General features: G+C 40.5%; 1 protein-coding gene across 2 annotated transcripts in view; it reads right to left on the reverse strand.

Moving 5' to 3' along the window:
• The window catches only part of ATP10D (ATPase phospholipid transporting 10D (putative)), a 109985-nt gene that overhangs the window by 11351 nt on the left and 74308 nt on the right, over positions 1–24326 (reverse strand). For both annotated transcript variants that reach the window (XR_011437132.1, XM_023638138.2), the window contains exons 11-19: positions 23870–24058; positions 21110–21719; positions 20367–20473; positions 17659–17785; positions 15886–16070; positions 10921–11227; positions 8273–8349; positions 7116–7241; positions 4290–4490 (exon numbers count right to left, since the gene is read on the reverse strand). Coding sequence is in view for 1 of the 2 variants with exons in the window: in XM_023638138.2 (XP_023493906.1) it covers positions 4290–4490; positions 7116–7241; positions 8273–8349; positions 10921–11227; positions 15886–16070; positions 17659–17785; positions 20367–20473; positions 21110–21719; positions 23870–24058 (1929 nt within the window). In the remaining variant the exon portion in view is untranslated. The remainder of the gene's footprint in view (positions 1–4289; positions 4491–7115; positions 7242–8272; positions 8350–10920; positions 11228–15885; positions 16071–17658; positions 17786–20366; positions 20474–21109; positions 21720–23869; positions 24059–24326) is intronic.

The following is a 24326-nucleotide window of genomic DNA, read 5'->3' on the forward strand; positions in this document are numbered from 1 at the left end:
ATCTTCCAAATTAATCAAACTGACCACCTCCAATGACTTCCCATTGCATTTCCAATACCTCCTAAGTTCCTTCCCACGCCTATAAGGTCCTGCATGTCTGCCCACTGGAGCCCCTGCTCTCCAGGATCACCATTCTTACCCTCGTTCACTATGCTCCTGCCACAGGGACCTTTGTTCTATTCCTCAAACATGCCAAATCCTTCCTTTCCTCAGGGCTTTATTTGCACTATTCTCTCTGCCAGGAATTCTTTGCGCTGGACTTCTCACATGGCCAGTTGCTCATTATTTATATCCTGGCTCAAATATCACTTCCTCATAGAGGCGCCCCCAGGCCAGAATAAAAACTATGTCCACCGGATCACTTACTACCGTGGCATCTTTTAGAAGTCTCTTATGATCAGAAATAATCTTCTTTGTTTATCTAATGATTTTCTGCTTCTCTCAAGAGGATGCAAGTTTCATAGTGTAGGACTTTGATTCTTTTATTCAAATGATTAAAACAGTGCCTGGTACATAGCAGGTACTCAACAAACAGTTGTTGGACTAATAAACTATTCTTATATAGCTTTTCATGTGCTAAACTGCTTCCTGCTAAAAATTTGCAGAAAGAGAAAGATCAAGTAGAGATACTACTCAAGTGATTGAAAACAGGTTTTCAAATAAGAGTCAACTCTGATTGAATGGTAATTTGTGTTCAGGAGGATTCTGAGGCTGCATTCAGACCCAGAAGGAAGGTTGGAGTGCTACAGTTTATTAGTGATGTCAGCCATGGACAAAAATGGCAACATATCATATCCCTGAGCTATTCTTCTCTTTTCTTAACGTGTTCTTAGTCTTATTTCCTTCCAAATGCAAAAAGAGACTGAAATTTCCTTGAAAATGTCTAGTTCTCTCCAAAAGAACAAAGCTTTATAAATATACAAATTCTTCATATACATTCTTCCATTCTTCAAAAGACTACACTTGGAATTTTTACATCTATCCTTTTTTTTATCTCTTTGTCCTCTGGAAAATCAAAGCAACGAAGAGTCCTTATTTCTAGTCTACTTTTCCCTATATCTCCTTTTACTATTTCCTCAGTGGAAATGATGGAATATTCTACCGCCTTTCTTCATCCAAGTGTACATAAAATCTAAGGAGAAGCACATTCAAATGGGGGAAGAGAATGTGACAGTAAAGGGACAACCAAAATGCCACTAGACAAGAAAGAGCAATTTGGGGATAAGTTAAAATACAACTTTACGCTTCTGGGGGAATAGAGGTTGCTCAGAAGACCTGGAGCAAAAAGGTAAAAAGTACAATTTCTCCACAGTCACGTGAGCAAGGGAAGTAGAGAAGGGACAAAGGACAAGATAAATGAGAAGCTGGAGGTATTAATGCATGGGATCTGGAAATCGAAAGGGAAAATCTGGACATGGAGTCAAAGCCAGAAAATACTGTGTGGGTGATGAGAGATGGGTAATAGATGATTGTCTCTTGGAAGGGAAGCCTCTGACTGCAGCCTTCCAGACCCATCTCCTTTCAAGGAGAGAGATTCTATAACCCTGGAGAATATATTTTATGACACGGAAGACAGGAAATGGCCAAAGCATAAAACAGAATTTGTTTGGAGGCCAAGTTCAAAGAAAGGACAACTCTTCTCGAAGGTAAAGTCAATGAAATCAGTTTCCTTTTATCAATAGCCACATGCTGGGAATCTGCCTGCTATTACCGTGCATTATAAAACTGGCCAGCTCAATAGAACAACGTGTGCAAAGGACTGCTAGCAGGGTTTCACAACAGGAAACAATGACCTCAACTCTTCCAAGAGTAAGGACTGATTATAATGTTCAGTCTGTACAAATGGGCTTTTAAAATACTAGCTATAAAAAACTTTGATGGTCCCCCTCACCACTCTTTCCCCAGTGAACCTGAAATTTAACGTAGGCCTGGGGTGCAGGACAACCCTCATTAATATCAACCATACATTCCTGCATCCTGGCCTTGAACTTTCAGTTAGATTGGACTCCATTAGGAAAACCCTATGTAATTCCTCGATCTGAATGGACTGGATGATATTAAAGGATTTGAAGGATTTCTTCTTCCCTAAAAGCAGAATACGACATCTCTCTGTTGGCTGCCCCAGGTAGCCTAAGGACATTCAACTAGTCTCCAGTCTGGAAAGGCAGTTCAAGTCAGAATAAAGTTAGACTGATGAAAAGAAACATAGCATTTTAAATGCAGGACTTACTCAAATTTACGGTTATTCAGAGTTGGGGGTAGGGGACAGGTAAAAATAACAATATTGAGAGCTTAATATAGCTGGAACTTTTTTTTTCCTCTTTTTTCTTGAGGAAGATTAGCCCTGAGCTAACTACTACCAATCCTCCTCTTTTTGCTGAGGAAGACTGGCTCTGAGCTAACATCCATGCCCATCTTCCTTTATACGTGGGACGCCTACCACAGCATGGCTTTTGCCAAGTGGCACCATGTCCGTACCCGGGATGCGAACCGGCGAACCCCGGGCCACCGAGAAGCAGAATGTGTGAACGTAACCACTGCGCCACTGGGCCAGCCCCTGATGGCTGGAACTTTTACATGTATTATCTTACCAAAATGTCACAACATCTCCAAAATTTAAAGAAACTGAAGTACAGGCAAGTTAAATAACTTATCAAGGTCACACACCACAGAACCAGAATTTAAACTCAGGCTAACATAACGCATTCTTTCTAATATGCGTCAATCCGGGTCAGTGACTTTAGAATAGCCAGTGAAGCCAAAAACACAGATTTCTTATGGTGAGCCTCATTTTTGTCTGTGCAGTCCTGTAGGAAACCCTTCTTCCCAATCCTCTCTGTGTGGTTCAGCTCTGTCCTCAGGAATGACATATGTCCTAGGGCTGGTCAGGGAGAAAACGATCTTTCTAGCCACAGTGATAAACACAGAGAAAGGCCTGTGACTCAAACTAGGAAGTGAGTCATAACCAGGACATTTACAGTTGCTTTAAGAATAACAGTGTTCTGTCACCACTACTCTCGGATTTGGCAGCTATGTGAAATAATTTTCTCTTTTTCATTAAGCCAATTTCAGCCTGTTTTCTGTCACTTGCAATTGAAAGAGTCCTGACTAAGACAGCCCTCTTCTCAAGACTAGCATATCTGACTCTTCAACTTTGTCCACTTATAGGTGTCATAGGCTCCTGGTCCAACTCAGTCCCTGTGATCCGGACAATGAGCTTATCAGAGCACTCTGAATCTCTGGCCATTAAATACCAAGGGCTGGGGGGCCCAAGGGTTAAAGATAGCATCACTATTCTTTCTGGGGCAGAGCTTAATGGGAGGCAGCATGGGCTCGGTTCAACTGCTCCTCCCACGAGCTCTGTGACACGGGCACATCATGTATCTCCCTGTGCCTGGCTTTCCTCATCCACAAAGTGTGAATGATGTAGCACCTATCTTGCAGGGTCATTTTGAGGATTAGATTTAGGGATGCTCAGAACAGCGCCTGGCATACAGGAGGCATTACATACATGTTCATAAGAGCTATTTTAATGTTGGTTATTATTAATTTTGTGGAAGATGAATTAGAAAGAAAAGAGTTTTGAGACAGCTAGCCCAATTAATCAGCTACTGCAATACTGCAGGTAAGAGACAATGAGAGTAATGACAGAAGGATGGAAAGGGGGTGATCGATATAAGCGATGTATCAGAAGTAGCCTGTTGGAATAAGATTGATTAAGTGGAGGTGGGGCACGGTTTTAGGGAGAGGGAGCCATTAAGATCATTCCACTGTTCTGATTGACAATAGGACCTAAAGAATTTAACTTTTGTTTTGGAATCAGACTGAGAAGGGTTCACATTCTGGCTCTGCCATTTTTAGCTGTGAGATTTTTGGAAAAATTACTTAACCCCTTTGATTTTCAGATTTTTCACCTTAGAATGAGAATGATACTAGGTTCTGTCTCAGTGTTTCTGTGAAGATAAATGAGACAGGGAATGGTTAGTAGGTCACAAAATAGATGGCACAGTGGGGTTTGGTAAATGCTAGATATTATTAGTTGCAAAGTCTAAACACTGGATTTCTTCTTATAAGCACCCAACTCCTTTCAAAATTTTACCCACGCTCATCTCAGAGGCAAGTAACTTAATATCTGCTGTGTTAGTAGAGATCGTTTGAAACAAACAGACAATTCAAACAGTTTTAAATAGTTCCTAAGGTACCACAATATTTGAGCTGGCTGATTGGAAAATGCGCTGGCTTTGACCACAGAGGTGTACTGGCCTAAGTACTCTTGCTTTAGCACCTACCTCTGATTTCTGACCACTCTTGTAAAGTTCAGGCAGTTGCATGAGGGTCTCTGCAGACACATCTTTTTCCAAAACCCCATAAATGACGGGAGGAGCAGACGTGAAAAGGAGGTTGAAGAAGATCAAAACCCAATAGTCAGTCATGGATGTTCCTGAAAACCCACAAAAGAACTGGTACCAGAAAAGGAGGTTCACATAGGCCTAGGACACAAAGAGGAACATTGGCATCTTAGAAACAGCAACGCGTGCTATGCCCGCACAGGCCATACACTGCCATTTGAGCTGTGTGAGCTCAGCCTCTGTCTCAGAGCAGCTTCCTCACTTACAGAATGGAAGGGCACAGCTTACCTCACAGCTTTTTTGGTAAATGTTTTACTAAATTAAATCGCACACATATGCATACACACACACCTCCCCCCCCACTTACTGTGTGGTGGTGGCACTGTTCTAAGAGCTTTACAAATAATTCATTTAATGTTCATAACAACTTGGGAATTATTCTTCTCATTTACAGATGAGCAAAGTGAGGCACAGAGAGGCTAAAGGACTTGCCCAAAGTTACCCAGCTAATAAGTGGGAGAGCCAGCATTCAAATTGAGACATATCAGCTCTTAGATGACGAGAATTTAGCCCAGTCCATAGCAGGTACACAACAAATGCTCATTCTCTCACTTTGTAGGTTCACAATTACTTTCCAGTGGTGAAATGGAATGGTGCCAGGAGGGGACCAACCATCCCAGTTTTCTTGGGACTGAGGAGTTTCGCTGGACACGGGACTCTCACTGCTAAAACTGGTCAGTCCCAGGCAAACGAAGACAGTTGGTCATGCTAGAGACTAGGAACATATATCCTTCATTGTTTCCTCCAGTATTTCTTCTCCAACGAAGGCCACAATAGCAAAAGCTCTGTGCCCTCAAGAAAGGCAGAGAACAGGAAAGGACACTGGACTTAGATTTAAGAAGTCTTATTTCAAGGCCTGGGAACACTTTCTATTGATTGTTTGACTTTAGGCCATTTTCCTAACCTCTCTGAATTTTGATTTCCTCATGTGAAAAATGAGAATTATCCCACCTCAGGGCTTAGTATCAAGGTCAAGTTAGGAAGTGCTCCTGACACCCCAGTGCCTTATGAATATAAGATATGGTTATCATTGGCATCATAGATACACTATAACATCTTAGGACAGGGACCACAGTCCTTAGAATAGAGTTTCTTAGTCTAGGGTCCATGGACATGCATAATGCCCAGCTCCTGCACATGTATCAATTTGGGGTACATGTGGTTTGGGGCACTGTTCTGGGGAGTGAATCCATAGTTCTCATCAGTATCTCAAAAGTTGTCCAAGACCCAAGAACCATAGTCTCAGAAAGATAAGCTACTCGAATGGCTTCTGGTACTGGCCCTTTTCTCAATAGGGTTAGAGCATTCATTGTCCGGCTAGGTGAGCAAGAGGTAGAAATTAAGTCTGCAGGATATCAGTATGAATGGCCATCCCAGGGTTATGGAGCAGAAAGACCACAGGGTCCTTGCTCCCGGGTGATATGCCTTCTACTTATAAACACTCCCCCTCTCTCCAAGAGCACATGGCACCTCTTTCTAATATTAGTGTTTCTTAACCCTTGGGTTTAATCTTGGGTTAAAAGGAGGTGTGAGGAAAGTGGGCTACCTTGCAAGAGAAGAGAAGGTAGAGAAATGAGAAAGTATTAAAAAAAACAACTAGGGAGAGGGGCTACTCCCTAAAAGTCATTGACCACTAAATCTCAGAATTTCACATTACAAATCACAGCTTTCTCAAGAATCACACACTCGGGCAGAGACATTACACATTTCAAATATTTTCATGAAGTATCAAAGTTCTATTAAACTGACTAAATGTGCTAATTCTAATTAGTTGAAAGCACTGAGAGCTTCCAAAAAGTTCACTGCATTATGGAGAAAAAAGAGGCTCTTGCTGACTGAAAGACAGACAGCCAGCCACATATCTGAATTACACACTTAGGGTATCCTAAAAATGACCCATTAAAGTTATTTTTTTCCTAAAGATGGCATTTCGACAGAGTGATGTAAACTTAGGTTTACCACTAACATGCTACATATGGACTTTAAAGACTAAGAATAAATTTGGTCTAAAAATCATGCCCTATTTACATAATTACCCCACCTAGAAGGGACTCAAGTGGAGCAGCCGGAGGTCAGTATGATTTTATAAAAGAGGAAACTGAAACTTAAATGGTATGCCAAAGATGAGAAACCAGGACTTCTAATCATATTCTGTCCTTCTGGGATCATATAATGAAAATAAAATTCCTTGACCATCCAATAACTCCCAAGCACAAACACATTTTATAGGTTTTCTAGAAAATTCTTGCATTTGGGTTTTCATCTGTATCTGTGTCTTCAATATACCACAGGGGACATCAATTTGGGGACAGCAGATTTTTTTTATATCTCCTGTAAAATGGAAGCAAACCTCTTCATTCTCTACTGACAGATAACTTTAAGCATTTCATAATTCTGCCTGTCATAACCTTTTTATAGAAGGTCAAAAATTCGATTTCAAATGAACCAGACAGGACTTAACTGAATTTAAATACATAGGGAATAGAAAATGCCAGCAGATGGACAAGCCTAGCAATTTACTGTCAGCAGCTGAAACATAGCACATTCTCAGATTATTTCTGGAAAGGCAGCAGGAGTGCTCCTGGCTGCTCCCAAAACATCAATAAGCAAAGTTGCTTAGGTGTACGGCACTTCCTTTTCATCCCTTACGCAAGCAAAAGTGGCAGGCGAAAAGGGGGAAGGGACAAATTCTCTGGAGTTACATACCACATTTTTGTAGAAAAAATAGAGCATCATGTTGGAAAGCCGTGCATAACACCAGTGCCCGTGGACCAGGAGGAGCTTGCTGAGATGTTTAAACTGAGAAACGGCAAAGTCACTGGCCATCACAGCCTGCAGAGGCAATGGGAAGAGAATGCCACTGAGCAATCCAACGTGTTAGAACAGACAGAGTATGGGCAGCCTTGCCATCATCAGACTCAGATTAGTCAAAAATGTGGCTTAAACCTTACATGCAGATCAAGACACAGACACACAGACACACACACACCGCCCCCCCCCCCCCCCCCCCCCCCCCCGCGCCGAAAACCTCCAAACAAGCAAAAACTCCTGAATACAGAGCCTTAACAGGTTGCCTGTAGTTACTACTTAGCTTTCCAATATGGTCGCCTGAAGCGAGATTTCTCTTTGGTTACTACTCATGATGTAATTTCAGCAAACGCACTTTGCCTAGAAAGCAGCTCCTTCCAAAAGAACTCTGTGCAGCACAATGTGCATTTGCTTCCCTCAATGAGGAGAATATTAAAAAGGATTGCACTTATGACTTTATATGACTTTGCATACTGTGTCAGGCAAAGAGGTACTTGAATGCCTCATCTTCTGTGGAGATGTCCTAATTTATAATTCTCTGGAAACCCTAGGCCTCACATCTCAGCTTCCTCTGACAGCATTTGCTCCATACATGAAAAGAAGTCTTCTATCTGAATTTTGTGCCTAAAATACTATCCAACACACACACACACACACACACACACAAATAGGCCACTACCATCTCCCTCATTCTCATTCTCTCATATCTTCTCTCTCTCTCTTCATGATCTTTAGATTTTTTATTCAAATCCTTAGTAGCTTTCATCAGTGCCAGAAGCTACATAGTTATTACAGAGTTAAAAACATATACTCTTATGATCTAGAAAAGCTCTATTTTTTTTAAACTGAACAAGTAAGTGACACTCTTAAAATTACCCAGGAAAATACCATAATCCTCACCCAGGAATCAATCAATGAATGGATAAACTTCCTGTCTCTCACTCCTAAGCTAACTTCAGACAGCCTCACTCCACCACAGAGATCTTATCTCGGAGAATGTTGCCTTAGATGGGCAGGGCAAGTCCATGGTACTTGGGTACACAACATCCACTCACCTGCATGCCTTCTTGACCTGAGATCCCTATCCCGATGTCTGCCACTTGTATCATGCTAACATCATTGGCACCGTCACCTTCATGAGGCAGAAGAAAAGGTGAGAAACATATGAGGAGTAAAGAAAAGATGCAAACTTTGCAAATCAATAGCGGCCACTCAAGTGAACAGACAAATCCTTCAAAGTTTATCCCATGTCTCCAAGTTACCTGGAAGCTAGTTAAGCAGAAATGAAATGTGGCATCCCACTATCATGAGGAAGAATTCCAAACTCAATACTGCCTTAAAATCCTCCATGCTACGGCACCTACCTGGACTGATCTCCCCTTTGTCCATGTTGCTCACTCTACTTTCAATTTTCCAGATACACTCTGCTCTTTCCAGCCACTGTACAGCATATGCTGTTTCTTTATTCTTACAAGACTGTCCTCCCTACCCTTACACCACCTTGCTGGATTTCAATTGCTCATGCCTTCAGCTTAGACGTCACTTCCTCTGCAACATCCTTCTCATATTCCCTTTAGATCAGATCCCCTTCCTTAGGCTCCAGCACAACCCTGTGTATTTCTATCATATGTATCACATGGTATTATGGTTGCATATAGATTTCTTGACCTCCCCAACATACTGGAAGCTTCTTAAGAGGAGGTATTACATTCCTGTTGGTAATGAGCGTTTATTGCTCCCAAATGCCCACCAACCATTCACTTATTTTCTGGTAATAGTATCTTGATTTTCCTTGGGAACTCTGAGTCCATGTGGTCTGTTAGGATGAACCCAAACCTCCAGATTTAGGATGGGCAACTGACCTAGGCCTAGACAACTAGCAAATTCTGTCCTCTGGCCTTAGTGATTGGTTCAGAGATGGGCACATGACACAACTTAATTGATATCATTAAAAGTCAGGAAGTTCTAGCCTCAGGGACATCTGGATCCAGGGGCTTGAATAATTCACTCATTTATATGTTCATTCAATAAGACAGTTGAAGAAAATTCCACCCTCACCCTGACGCTTTACTCCAGCAACTTAAAAAGAGGCTCATTCTTTTCACTCGGGTTGCTAATAGGACAGGCTGTAACCCTGGGACTGTCAGTGGCTATGTCAGCATCCTGAGGGGAGAAGCTACCTGCGACTGAAAGCAATCTAGGGAAAAAAGACTGAAAGAGGCGGCTGAGTCCTCATCTTGCTAATGTCTCAACACTGGAGTGTCTCAGAGCTTAATCTCATACTTCTTCCCTTCTCCATTTATACTCATTTTTTGGTGATCTCATCTAATATCAAGGCTTTACCATGAGACTTACGATTCCCACATTCATATCTCTAGCCTGTTCCTCATTGCTAAATTCCAGACTTTATATCCAGGTGCCTACCTTCATCACTCCCTAGACATCTAATAGACTTTTTAAACTTAACATGGGTAAGATCCACATTCTGATTTCCCTGACTCCATCTCAGTAAACGGCAGCTCTGTCCTTTCTGTTCTTAGAGACAAAACCTTGGCGTCCCCCTTGAGTCCTTCTATCATACAACATATCTAATCCATCAACAAATGTCACCTGCTTTTTTTTCAAACCATGTCCATTATCTGACCACATCTTACCACCTTTTCTGCTCCCATCCAAGCTCAAGCCACCAATATCTCTTGCCTGAATCATTTCAATAGCCTCCCAACTGGTCTCCTTACTCATGTTGTTGCACCCCAAAAGTTACTCCCAACAAAGCAACCAAGGTGATCCTTTTAAACTTAAGGCAGATCATGTGCCTGCTCTAATTAAAATCTTCCAACGGCTTCCTATCTCTTCGGATAAAATGCAAAATTTTATAATGGCCTCCAAGATCCTGCATTATCTGGCCACTTGCCACCTTTCTGCCCTTAATTAACCTGCAGAAAACTCTTCCCTTTGCTCAATCTGCTTTGGCCTCAGACACACCAAGCATGGACCATGGCCTTCACTTTCCTTTTCTTCTCTGCCAGGAATGTTCTCTCCCCAAATCTTCCATGGGTCCCCTATCATTTCCTTCCAGCCTCTGCCCTCCTCCAATGCTCTACATCCCCCTGATCCGGCTTTATTTCTTCAATAGAATTTCTCACACTCTCATATCTTATATTTATGCCTTTTGTGTTTTGTTTTGTTTTTTACTGTATGTCCTCTTACCACATGTAGGCATCTTAAAAAAAGGTACTTTATTTTATACACTCTTGCGTCTCTGTTGCCTAGAAAAATGCCTGGTACATAGAAGGCACTCAATAAATATATGTTGAGTTAATAAATAAATGAATTGCTCATGTCCTTGAATTTAACTTTACTGAAGGTGGAACCCCTGGGTTTTTCAGTTCTACAATTCAGCACAACACCCTATTTACCCAGTTGATTTGGGGGTCTGACATGTAACCCAAAGAGTCCTGACTATATTGTTTTCCGTGTCACATCCCTACCACCTGGTTCATAGCAGGTGGTCAAACAGGTGATAGAAAGTGGGAGACAGTGATAGGGGTGTCTAGAGAAAGAAGGGAGGAAAATGGGAGGGAATGGTGGGGAGGAAAACAGACAGAAGGAGGGTAAACAGAAGCAAGGACAGACAGAAGGATCAACCTCTGGTGTGGCATGAATGTGAGAAGCTTAGGGCTGGGTCCCACTCCCCACTCACCGATGGCCAGAGTCATCACCCGGAGATGGTTGCGTACCAATTTCACCACCTCGCTTTTCTGCAGGGGCGTGGCTCGGCAGCAGACCACAGCTTGACAGCAAGCAGTGAGCTGCAGGAACTGCTTCTGCAGACTCTCCTGCAGGGCAAACTCTAGGGTCTTCCCAGTGATAATGAGTCCAGCCCGCAGCCCTGAGTCCCGGGGGGCAGGAGGCTGGTGTAAATTCTCACTTAATGATGCTTGCCCTGGAGAGGCTGGGTTCTTCTGAAGTTCTTTCAAAATTGTGCCCATCAGCATCTCACAGGCATCCTTGAAAAATGAGGCAAAGACAGTTAGTGTTGGGGCTCCCTTGGTGGCCACATCCAGCAAAATTTGTCATTGTCATTCTTGAGCAATTGCTGCATCAAGGCAACCCTAGGTAGTGAATCACCGGTTACTTTCAAAGACCTCATAGTTCTTCCACAGAGACTTCTCTGTGTATGTGGGGATTGGCTAAAAGGATGGGAGACATCTCAGCCCCAATTCTACAGCTAAGAAATAGCCATAGAATTTCTTTATGTGTGCAATTTGCCTTCTCAAACGGTGACTCTCAAGAGCCCTTTTGTCTTATTCTGCTTTTTACTAGCTGCTGCTTAACTTTAGCCAAATTATATAACCTCTCTGAGCTTAACTTTCTCATCTGAAAAATGCAAATATTATCTCCATCATAATATCATTGTGAGGAATAAGTAAAACCATACATGCAAAGCTTCTAGTGTAAGGCATGACACATAGCAGAATTTAAAACAGTAATTATTGTTTTTATCTTCTTTTTGATTCAACATATTCATTCATTCACCAAGTATTTATTGAGAAACTACTACATCTTAGAAAGGCACTGAGCACTGGGGATATGTCAATGAACACAAAAATGCCTGCCCTCATGGAATGTATCTACATTCTGGTCAGGATGTTCCTAGCAGTGCTTATCATATTTGGTCGGTGTACATCCCTCTACTCTCATCACCCCACACCAGTTAGGGGTTCTTTAAAGGCAGATATCACTTTTAATTTACCTTTAAAGCCTTCATCATGCCTAAAAGAGAGTGATATCAGGCACTCAATAAATATTTGTTGAATGAATTCTACCCAAGAAGACTACCAATAAACTTATCCAGAAGTTATTGTGTCAAATGACCACTAAGGATAGAGTCAAATAAAATCCAGGAGCAGTGCACTTAGGTTGATTCCTGAAAGAGCCCCTCACTCAGAGCCCATTTACTCTTATTTCAAATGCTATTTTATCAAGCATTCTCAACCCCCAACCAAATAAGATGGGGAGGGAAGAAGTAGATATGGACATGTAGGCAGGACACAACAAAGCCATCGTAACCACAGAAACTGTAAACAAGGGATTTAACTTTAAAATGGAGCCACCCAGCAACCTTTATCTTAGGAATAAACACAATCCCCCACATCTCAAAAGCCCCCCAGGAAAAGTGTACAAAGATGAATCAAATACGATCATTATAGGATCAACATAGAATAGTAAAAAATTATTTTTAAAAACCTTCTGGAGTTTGGTTAAATTAAAATGCTACATTTATAGGTAACATATCCTGCAGTTATCATAAATTAAAATGTTTATTAAGATGAGATACAATGTTTAAAATATTTTTTAAGTGAAAAAGTAGAGCTATAATACAATACATTACTGTAAGTCCAGGCTTTGTAGCATTTATATGCTCATAGTGCACAGAATACAGTCTGAGTGGATGCCCTCCAAAATATGGATGTAAATTATCTGTGGTTTTATGATTATAGATTGATTATTGATATTTTTAACCTCCTATTTGAGTATGTATTGTTTAGTTTTATACATTAACTATATTTTCATTATAGAAATATATATATATGCACACATACACACATATAATCGATCATCATTATTCACAGATTCCATATTTGTGAATCCACCTACTAGCTAAAATTTATCTGTAATCCTACAATCAATGCTCGCAGGGCTTTCACGGTCATTTGAGGACATGCACAAGAGTGACAAATTTTGAGTCACGCGACATGCACCTTCTCAGCTGAAGCTGAACTAGGTGACGCTCTGCCTTCTTATGGCAGCTCCCACACTGCAAACAAATGTCCTTTTCACTGTTGGGTGCCACATTTTTTACATTTTTGTGTTTTTCGTTTGTGAGTTCACTGTTTAAAAAGGCCCTGAGTAGCAGTGAAGTGCTGTCTAGTGTCCCTAAGCACAATAATACTGCGATGTGCCTAACAAGAGAATGTGTGTGCTAGTAAGCCTTGTTCAGGCACAAGTTATAGAGCTGTTGGCTGTGAGTTCAATGTCAATGAGTCAACAATATACATTAAATGAAGTGTCTTTAATCAGAAATATGAAACAAGGTTATGTACTGATTGATTGACAAAAAAATGCTGTGACCAGAGACTGGCAAGAACCTAATCCTGTATATCTCCTGGGAGCAACGGTCAGCATTCACTAATTCATGTTTGCGGCAACTTTATAGAACTTAACTCTATGAATAACGAGAATCAACTGTATACATATAGGTAGAGAGATAGATGTAATATAATACAGAAAGTATACTGAAATAGGAGTCACAAAATTTAAAGTTTACTCTATGCTTGACAAGTAATCAGCCATGGACACTTAGAAAAATCACAACCCTTTAGAGTCTCAGGCTATAAAATGGGGAAGGATCATGTATGAACAAGATTTTTATAGGTAGTAATAAAAATTATGAAAATAAAAAGTTACTATCTCAGGAGAAAATCTTAAAAGAAATAATTAAAATAAAACAAAAAATTAAATGATGAACCCTGAAAGGCCTTTATATATCACAGTGCAGTAAATAATTCAGGATGTGATTGTATTAAAACAAAGACTCAAAACTTGTATGAGCATGGAAAGTATGCAAGGTTTGTAAGTGGCCACATTATTATAATCCAATTTGCAGACTGGATTAGGGTTAGGAACCAAAGTTGATGGAAACTTGCAAAGTTGAGGTACCACACTATAGAAGTGAGCAGACATTCCATCTACTGCCAGGTAGCCCACTTAGAATGTTACAGGAACAATTCCTGCATTAAATGAGAAATCGGGCTCCATGATTGTCAATCCTTTCTTAACTCTTAGCATTTCCTGAGGGGTGGGGAGTGGGAAAAAGAGAAAGGAAAAAACAGTGACTGAAACCCCATTATGTGTCCAGCATTGTATATGCATGGACTTGAGTCATCATAAAACTAAATTAAATTATGTTCATTGCGTTCTGTTTAGTTATCTGGAAAATTCACACAGGTGGAATAGCTATTGATAGCAAATAATAATAATAATAATAATAATAATAATAATAATCTTTTGCACTTAGAACAGCCAACAATGGATACTAAATAAAGACTTTTTGAATTAATAATCTCTTTTTTGCTGAGGAAGATTCACCCTGAGGTAACATCTGTGCCAATCTTTCTCTATTTTGTATGTGGGTCGCTGCCACAGCATGGCTACTGACGAGTGGTGTAGGTCTGCTCCCAGGAACTGAACCTGGGCAACCAAAGCAGAGCATGCTGAATGTAAACACTAGGCTGCCAGGGCTGGCCCCTTGAATTGGTAGTTTTAAATGCCTTTAACCATAAATTGTACAATTACAAATGAATTTCACAATCCTAATGATTTTACTCCTTCACAAAAATCTCAAAGCCAAAATCAAACATCAAGAATAGATTACTTTTCCTTTTTAATGTTTGGTGAATTCATTTCATCTGCCAGGCACCACATTTATATTTTCTCATTCATTGCCTACAACAACCCTATGAAATAGGCACGACTCTCACATTACAGGTAAGGAAAAAGGGACTCAGGAGAGTAAGTCACATATTTGGCCACTGGCAGGCCAAGCCTTAGGCCACATCTTTTTTAGTGACTAAAATGATTAAGCATTTTCTTGTGCTCAGCCCCCAGCCGGTTCTGGGAACTGGCTGATGGTTGTGGTTTTAGGTCCCTGGGCCACTGCCAGCTGTGAAGGAGCACCCATTCTGTGCTGAAGAAGGAAAGCCCTCTTTCCTCAAAATGTATTATGTAGTTGGGTATTAATGGACGCCTGACCATAAAAACATGGCTAACCAAACACGGCAGCCTGCGACAGAGGCCCAAGATGGGAGTCAGATGAGAAGCTCCATAGGATTTCTGAAAGGCAGTTTCCCGGGAAGGAATGGATGCCACTGATTAAGTCTGGTGACTGAGGAAGGAGGGAGGAAGGTGTTCCAAGTTAATTAAACAATATGCACAAATCTTGGAGAGTATCTCTATGCTAGGAATCATCTGAAAAAAAACAGAAGCGCTGTTTAACTGATTAGAACGTTTATGTTAAAGAGTTGGGGCGGGGGGGGGGGGAATTAGAAAAAATACGCTGTGTCCAAATCTCTAAAATTCCTCCTCCTTTAAAAAAAAAAAAATTTTCCCCCTCCCTTCAGCAGCTGGAACTTCATATTCTCAGGAGCACCATCTAAGAATTACCACTAGAGGGCGTGATTGTCTTGAGAGTCTATTTTTAGAGTTACCATAAAAATATTATTTACCTGATTCCAATAGAAATCATCACTTCCCCTCCACTTGAAAAGGACATAGATTCCCGTCCCTGACCTTGACATATTTTGTCATTGTGGACTGAATTTTGTCAAATCCCTGGTAATCCAATGTGTAGGGGAAAAACACAAATACAAAATAAAAAGGAAACTTGCCTTTAATGCCTTTATTCAGCAATGATTCCTTTGAACCATGATGAATTTTTTCAAGCCTTTAGAAGAACTATGGTGCCCTCCCATGCATCCCAAGCTAGAATGCTGGATAGAAGAAATAATTATCAAGGAGCTTTTCTTTCTCCTTATATACATCAAATTACAAATGCTCCACTGGCTTTGAAACCACAAAAAGACTCATTCGATCCCATTATACATACTTTACTTTGGGTATTGAGGATAAAGAGCTTGTCGTCTGGCTCCAGCAGTTTGCATGCATAAGCTATATTGACAGCTGTCTCCTGCTTGTCCCCCGTCAGCATCCAGATCTTGATGCCGGCTTTGTGGAGGGCTTCTATAGACTCGGGGACTCCCTCCTGCAGACGGTCTTCAATGCCAGTAGCACCTAAAAAACAACCAAAGTGTAACAGGGCTTATAAGGAACCAAAGCCAGCTGGAGCCCACCTAGGCTATAATTGGACCATATCTGTTAGCCAACCAATCCTGAATTACACCAACTGCCCCAGGATCCAAAGGAGGGGTGAAGACCCAGGCCAAAATCACATACAAAGTGATATTTTGGGAGTGAAGCTTTAGGAATCAATGAATTTATCAAACGTATTTGTTCTCCTTTGGGCTAGCTTTCTTATCTGTAAATTGAGGGGGTTTGAGTCAGCTACTTATGTAACCTTGCTCTATGAGTTTATAATTCTATGAGGGGTAAGGGGAGGCTTTTAAAGAATGCCCTTGCCAGAAAGATGGAATATCTATTTGCAATACTCTTTCACAATATAAGTCCACAATTCCCTTTTCTGAAACAATTGGGGCCAGATGTTTTGGAATTTAAAAGTTTTTACATTTTAAAAAGGTAATATGGTATATATATCATATTTTGTAATATGTGGTAACCAAGCATATTAATATTTCTGCAGCAAAACTTACAAAAAAAAAACCTTACATTGGTGTTCACACTAATTAGAATGATACAGACTTATTTTGCTGCCAAATGAGTTTTGGCACTACACCCACAGAGAATTTTTTATTTTGGAATTGCAGAAAAGGAAATGTGGCCCTACACTACTCACACTGTCACAGAGAAATGACTTAGGAATAGGCATCATTACTCTATTGGCTAGACACCAAGTTAGATCATTGTTTTTCTTTGAACCAGAGGAATGGAGCTCAGAGGCTGGTCTCTTGGTGTGTGAGCACTCATCTTAGGATCCAGATTTCTAGACTCTAAGGGCAGTGGTTCTCAACCTTGGCTGCCTCTTAGAATTACTTGGGGAGCTTTCAAAATTTCAAATGCCCAGGCCACACATCAGACCAGTTGAATCAGAATCGCTGGAAGTCAGATGTAGGCACCAGAATTTTTTAAAGTGCTCCGGATGATTTCAAGATGCAGCTCAATCTGAGACAAGAGGTGTCAGTTGTGCAAACTTTCATTGAAATCAGGAAGTAAGAGAAGACAGGGAAATAAATTTCATTGTTTGGTTGCAGGCTCAGGATAAAGAACATGGGCCCTGGAGCCAGGCAGACCTGAGTTTCTTCTTGGGTCTGTTAGTTACTAGCACAACTTTGAACAAGTCGTAGAACTTCTCGGTGTCCCGAGTTTCCTCTAAATAAGATGGAGGTTTGTTCTGTGAATTCAAAAAGGCAACACATATTAAGCACCTTATCCAATGCCTGGCAAGAAACTTTAGCTTTCTTCTCTTGAACCAGTATATTTATTTGGTTTTGTACTCTATGTTAAGTGTTGAGTTTTTAAATGTTCTTAGTGACCACGCTGATCCCACCATAAATGAAGTCTAGTTCACCGCAGCGGAAAACAGAATAGAAAGGATTGCAAGCTGGGTAGAGGTCAGACTGGACAAGGTGGGCAGAACCACATATATCTATTAGATCAAAGTGAAAAAAGGCACTAGTGAATAACTTAGACACATCTGATGTTTTTCAAAATTCTTCATCCAGACAATACAACATAGTCTACCTACCAAGTAAAGTTAGTTTGTTCTCCAACCTCATGGCAGATTCAAGCAGTAATTCTTCTCTGTTGTCAATGCTGGTTTCAGCTAAAAAATGATTCCTCAGCCACTCTGCATATTCAGTGTCGCTCATGACCTATGGGGGAAAAAAAAGAGCTATGAAGCAGGCCACATGATCTCGCAGGATCCTGCCAGGACTGACCCATGGCAAAATATCAAGGCATCAAATTGTTTTAGGTATTCCTCTTTCTGGGCACACTCATGCAGGTCCATATCCTCATGTCACCTGGTCACAAGCTTCCTGAACTCTGTGATCAGACTAGTGTAACACTGATGATGGACAGATCCCATAGCTCAGTATCTCTGGGAAATTCTAGGTACCATGTATGATGAAAGTGGGTTAATCTACTTAATAAAACCAGAATATGCAGTTAGGAGAAATCTCTACTTGGTAGTTAAATCCAGAGTGGCCTAATAGTACAACTGAGAAAGTGGTGTCAGGACTGATCAGTTTGAGGTATTATGTAGCCAGCAGCACCTGTGACATCTCTTGATGGCTGATTTATGGAGTTAGTTATTTGTAAAGATAAAAAGAAAGAGGTGGCCATATGAGTAAAGCAAGAAAGGCTTGCTCCAAACAAAAATTACGTGGAATTCCTGGAGGTGGAACCAATGGTACATTTCCCTTGGTCTTCAGGTTGCCATAGAGAGAGAAATCTACATTTCAGTTCTTATAAAGCAGTGTGGAGTAGAATGAGGAGGGAATTTCTTTATTTATTCATTCTTCTCCACAAGGTAATTTGATTTGGGAGAATCTGACATCCATTCGCCTGCAATTCTATCGGGGAATTGGCCTACATTTCTACACCAAAAAGGCAGAGGGTCTGTCTTGACCTGAACTCTCCATTCTTCTTACACCTTTGCATGAAGCAGGCTTTTGATTCTCCATGCAGCTGGTTGAGTAAGTGCTCTGGAGTCTACAACAGATTCCATTTTCTCTAAGGCAGCTCCCAAGAACTAGAATTTGGGTAAGAAATGCTAAGTCCCTACTTTGGTCTTAGGTGCTAGCTACAGTCTCAAATTCAGGTTTCCCAGGCCCTGTGGTTTGAGAATTACTGGACAGCCATTAACGCAGTGACACTTTGATCTACATGTATCTTTCTGTCTTCTCTGTCAGCTGGAGCCTAGAATGAAGGAGGGAAAATTGACACCCTGGCTTCTAACACTGCAAAAATTAACTGCAGGGCCAGAGCCAGGGAGGGAAAAGAAGACAGAGGGGGTGGGGGTAGACATGGAGAAGAGAGACAGAGGTGGCAAGAGGAGCTTCCTTGGGAGCCAGCCCTGATGGCCTAGCAGTTAAAGTTTGGCGCACTCTGCTTTGGTGGCCTGGGTGTGGAACCACCTACTTGTCTCTCAGTAGCCATGCTGTGGCAGCAGCTCACATAGAAGAACTAGAAAGACTTACAACTAGAATATACAACTATGTTCTGGGGCTTTGGGGAGGAAGAAAACAAAGAGAGAAAGATTGGTAACAGATGTTAGCTCAAAGTGAATCTTTCCTACCAAAAAAAAAAAAAAAAAAAAAAAAGAGTTCCTCTGCATTGTTTCCTTCAAAAAAGAAAAAATAAAAAGAGTAGCTTCCGAGGTTCTTCTCCAGTATTTCTCCTGTGTGGGCTGGTTGTTCTTTGCTTCTTGTCCTTCAGCGTTCATCAAAGTCTCTGTTATACAACTAACTCCTCTCACTCCCCCATAAACACATCCTTCTCTTGCACTAGGCCTTGCTAGACTCTCTCTCTCTCTCCACCCTAAGCAGACTTCCTCCCTCTTCTCCTGCCATCTGCTCTACTGTGAACTTCAATAGGCTAGTTTAGCTTGCACTGAACAAAGAAACACACTGTCCAGGTATGCAGCTGCGGATGTGGCTGTGGCCAAGGTTGTAGGGATGCGGCTGGGGAAATCTTGGCTTTTCAATGAGGGAGGGCACTGTAGGAGTTTGAGGTCTTGCATAGCTTCATCGAAGCTGTGCAGCTTGACTTGGTCAATACCTAAGTCATTGGGCAAGTGGCCCCAAAATTTGACCACTTCACTCTTAAAGGGCTCCACCTGTTTCTCCCATGACCTGCAGGGGTGGTTCTGGTAATGACATCCCTCAGATCATTTCTTGGAGCTCTGTCTTCTTCCTTACTACTTAAAGTTTTACTTAGAAGGGACACACTATATCCCAGGATTATTCTCAATAGAGATAATCAGTACTGAGATAACATTCAGTAAATTTTCCTAGATTTACAGATAAAGACTTATGAGCATGTAAAGAAAAAATATCAAGAACTTATATGGGGAAAAGAGAGGTGGGTCCCTGGCCTCATTCTTTCCAAAGCACATTTAATGCTCTAAGACAAAGGAGTAATATTTACAAAGTATTCGGGGAAGAAAGTAGGACCTAGGGATTTTTGTTCCCAGCCAAACTGCAGTTCATATACAAAGGCACTCAGATATATTGAAACATGTGCGAACTCAGAGAAGATAACTCTTAGGTGCCCTTCTGGCAAAAAAGTTTGAGAACAAATTCCAACCCACTAACACATAAGGACTAGAGAAGCTGTGAAAATAGAGCCGATTTCCCCAGTGCCTGGACCAGACTTTGATATATGCTGGTTTTCATCAAGTGATGGTTAAACAAGGGAAAGAATAAAGAAGGGTCTACTAAGCAGCCTCACCCTCTTGGCGACACACAAAGTACGCAGGCCTCGTTTGGCATAGTCATCCAAGTGTTTCTGGGTTTTCTCCCTTATTATCCTCTGTTGTTTGTCCAGACTTGCTCCATCTGAAATAATTAACAAAACACAAGTGTTCCCACCAATCTGCCCAATTCCAGACGTATTTTTAAAAATGATAGCTTAACGTACAACAAACAAAAGGCCTTAGAGTTTTGAATCCCAAATATGCATATATAAAAGGGACCCCCTCAGAATAAATCTTTCCCTCATTGTTTTCTCCCCGGGGAGAGGAAAGTACCAAGAAGGTAACACAAACACCGTTCCCACACTATCAATAACAACAGTGGCAATATCTTTAATAATGCTAGCAGTCATTCACTGGGCACTTACCATTCGTGGGGCACTTGGCAGGGGCTCTACATACACTGCACATAGTACGACATTAAATCTCTCAGGAAACTATAAAGGAACTGCTATAATCCTCATGTATTGAAGACCTGGCACTGAATAGTTAGGTAACTTTATCAAGACATAGCTAATGACAGAGGTCAGATTTGAACCCAGGTCTGGGTAATCCCAAAACGTATGTGCTTTCTCACCAAATCCTAAGCAGCTGCCTTGACTTCATCAAGCATGTCTGACCTCCACATATCTGCTTGTTTGCCTTTCTACAACCAGTGAGAGTGGACTTTTAATCTCTGAGCCCTTCATATCACTATCTTCTTGGTTCTGTATGAACCCACCTGGGGAAGCCACAGAGAGCAATTCCATGATTACAGAATCAGCACCCTTTGTATACACCACAACCTGGTTGGAAAGAGGATGTCGGACCACAACGGACATTCTTTTTCTTACTGAGTCGAAGGGCAGGATGTGTAGGAGTTGAAATGTTAATGGTCCCAAAGCAGCAAAGTCCACCACGACCTGCTCTGGGGTCCGGGACTGTAAAGTGCACTGGTAAGCCCTGGCAGCATACACTAAGGCCGCTTCATCTGGGCTCTCGGCCTCATAACACAGGCTGGAGGCCAAGGACTGTCCAGGGAGGGATTCCACCTTGCCATCTGTGACGCCTGCATCACTGTCTTGTTTCTCTATTTCCGTAGGGCAAACTGCGTTCCCCGAGCCCTGGGGGCTCTCGCTTGTTGGAGAGACCTCTTCCTCCACAGGTGAAGCCAGTTTCATTCGACTAAAGAGAGAGAGTTTGTTCACGAAGGCATTTGGGACCCCAGAAGATGGCTCTTTCCCACTGGCCAGAGATGGTGAACTTGATCTTCGGACAGACAATCTCTGGAAGAGGTTTTTGATCTCTTCCAAAGACTTAATGGGCATTCCAGTCAGTGAAGAGAGTCTGATCTAGGAAAGATAATTTGGGAAGGTCTCAATAAGACAGTCAAAAGTAGTTTATAATAACTTTGAAGTCAAACTGGGAAAAAATGAGATACGAAAAGAGTTACCATTCCCTTAAATAGCCAGCAGCCTGCTTCATACCTACAACTGCCAGAGAAAACATTAATCATGATGAAAACATGCCAATGTTGATGGCATTATAAATTTCTACAACCATTCAGGAAGAAACTTGACAGCTAATCGCAAAGACATAAAATGCTAATATTACTAGCAGTGGACATACTTATAGCAAATTTTTCCTAATAAAATAAGACATGTTAAAATATAGACAATCCCTAATCTTTATTGTATACATGCTAGCAATAACAATTTAAAAATTAAAAGCAAATTAAGTATTCAATAATAGCAAAACAGAAACATCTTCTTGCAAGGTTATACAGTATTTAAAATAAAGTTTATAAAGACTATGGGGCAAAATTGGAAAAGCTATAAAATATTATGAATAATATAAGAATAAATGAGTAATAATATACATAAAAAAACACTGGAAGAAAGTAAATTTTTTCCTTTTATTTTCCAGCTTCTAGAAAAGGTTGTTACTATGACTCGTTTTTAAACAGGCCAATAAACTAAGTAGTTTATTGAAGAAGAGTTATCAACATTATAATGTGAATTTTAATTTCTACTTTTATAGAACTTTTTGTTTGTAGCCTGATTTCTTCCAGTTCTTAATTTTTATCAGATTAAATTTAGAATTTAATACTAATCATGAAAACTAATTAATTGGATCCTAAAATTTTCTCATTCAGAAATACCCAAGGAATTACAAAGTTTTCTCCTAAAAATGACTAATTTTATGATAGTTTGAAGGACTCATGCTGGTTGATTTTGAAACTTATTAGCGACTCAGAAATGAAAAGAAAAGTGAAACTCAATCACAGACGAGGTGGTTGTATTCCATGTGAATTCTGATTAGCTCCTGTTCACTGCCTTTCTATCATTACCTTGAAATATCATGAAGCTTAGGCTCTTATATGACTACAGAGATTTTTTTCAGGCCAAAGATTATTATACTCTCTAGGGAAAGGCAACAATATTTCTTAAACAGAAAATACTAAAACTTGCCTACTTTGGAAACAGATGCATATGAAAAAGTGTTTTATGGGGAGAAAACAGAATATCCAGTGATGTATTCTCTAAACCCATAATCATTTTGCAAAGAGCAACTTTCTAGTAGAAATCTTATAAAAATATAGTTTCTGATGAAATGAAAGCTTAATTGGAAGTAAATTATTTTTATGTTAAAGTTGACCACCTCCGAAGTTGCCAAAAGAAAACGATCTGATGGAAAATTAAAATTTAATTGGGTTGTTCTGCAAATCGAATTTTAACTGGATGCATGCAAAAGGGGAGATAGTTACACACAAGGAAGCCAGCACAGCAAGCGGTAAATCACCCGTCTCTAAAGTAACTTTTTCTTTTTAATTGAAAATGAATTTTGCATGACTTCTAAGCTACAAATTAGACTTTAAAAATCCAGCTTTTGTGGGAACTGCGGAACCTTAGTACAGCATAGATGTATTGGATTTTAGATTGAGTTAAAATTAACCCAACTGGTAAGTGAAAAAGCACGTTATCATTAAATGTGGTAATTAATCCAATATTTTATATTTGCTTGATGTAGTGCATATGATGTTGGAGGTCTCAGACGTCTCAAAGAAGGCTTCAATTTGGTAAAGAAATGAAAGCAAAATGAACAGAGCCACATTCCACAAGAATTGCTCTCATCAGTTATCCTTGAGGCAAAATAGTGTAACAGCACCGAGCCATACTTCCTTGGTTCAAATCCGATCCCCCACGAATCCATGCTGTGACACTGGGCAAGTTACTTAACCTCAGTAGTAAAATAGGGAATAGCAGGGTAATAGTACCTAACTCATGGGGTTACTGGGAGGATTAAACATGTTAATACCAAGAAATCACTTAGAACATCATAGCTGCAGAGCACAAATTAAGTGCTGTGTAGATGTTAAGCTGCTTTCATTAGCTATTATTACTATTATTAATTATGATCTGCATAACAAGACCAGTACAAGTACATTCAATCCCAAACTTCTCTTCTGGAAGGTGACCTTTGTTTGCATTAGAGACCTCACCTTTTGTCGTGGTTGGTTAGGAGCAGAAACCACTACTGTGTTGCAAATTGCCAATGCAATAAAGAAGTCAATGATGTACAAAGTCTCCAGTGGTGGATCTGGGATGGTCTCATCTAGTGGGGTAAAGAGCTGAGGTGTCATCTGACTAAACTTGTCCAAAAGCCTGGTGTCTGGTACCACATCTGTTTCCTAAAGATCCAATAAGACAAAGTGTTGTTACAATAAGTATCTAAAAATGAGTTTTAAATCTACATGAAAAGCAGCATTTATAACCAGATCTATGAAGCATGAGACAGTAAACTTTACTCTTCCAAAAAAGATTTAATGTACATGGTATCATGGGAAGTAAGAATAGGAAAATAAAAGACAAAAAATAAATACATGGAAGATCCAGAAGGCACAATATGAATGGAGGCTACCTTGACTATTGACTTAAACTAAACAGTAAATAGGACCA

This window comes from Equus caballus, chromosome 3 (genome assembly GCF_041296265.1).
Source record: "Equus caballus isolate H_3958 breed thoroughbred chromosome 3, TB-T2T, whole genome shotgun sequence".
Lineage (NCBI taxonomy): Eukaryota > Metazoa > Chordata > Mammalia > Perissodactyla > Equidae > Equus > Equus caballus.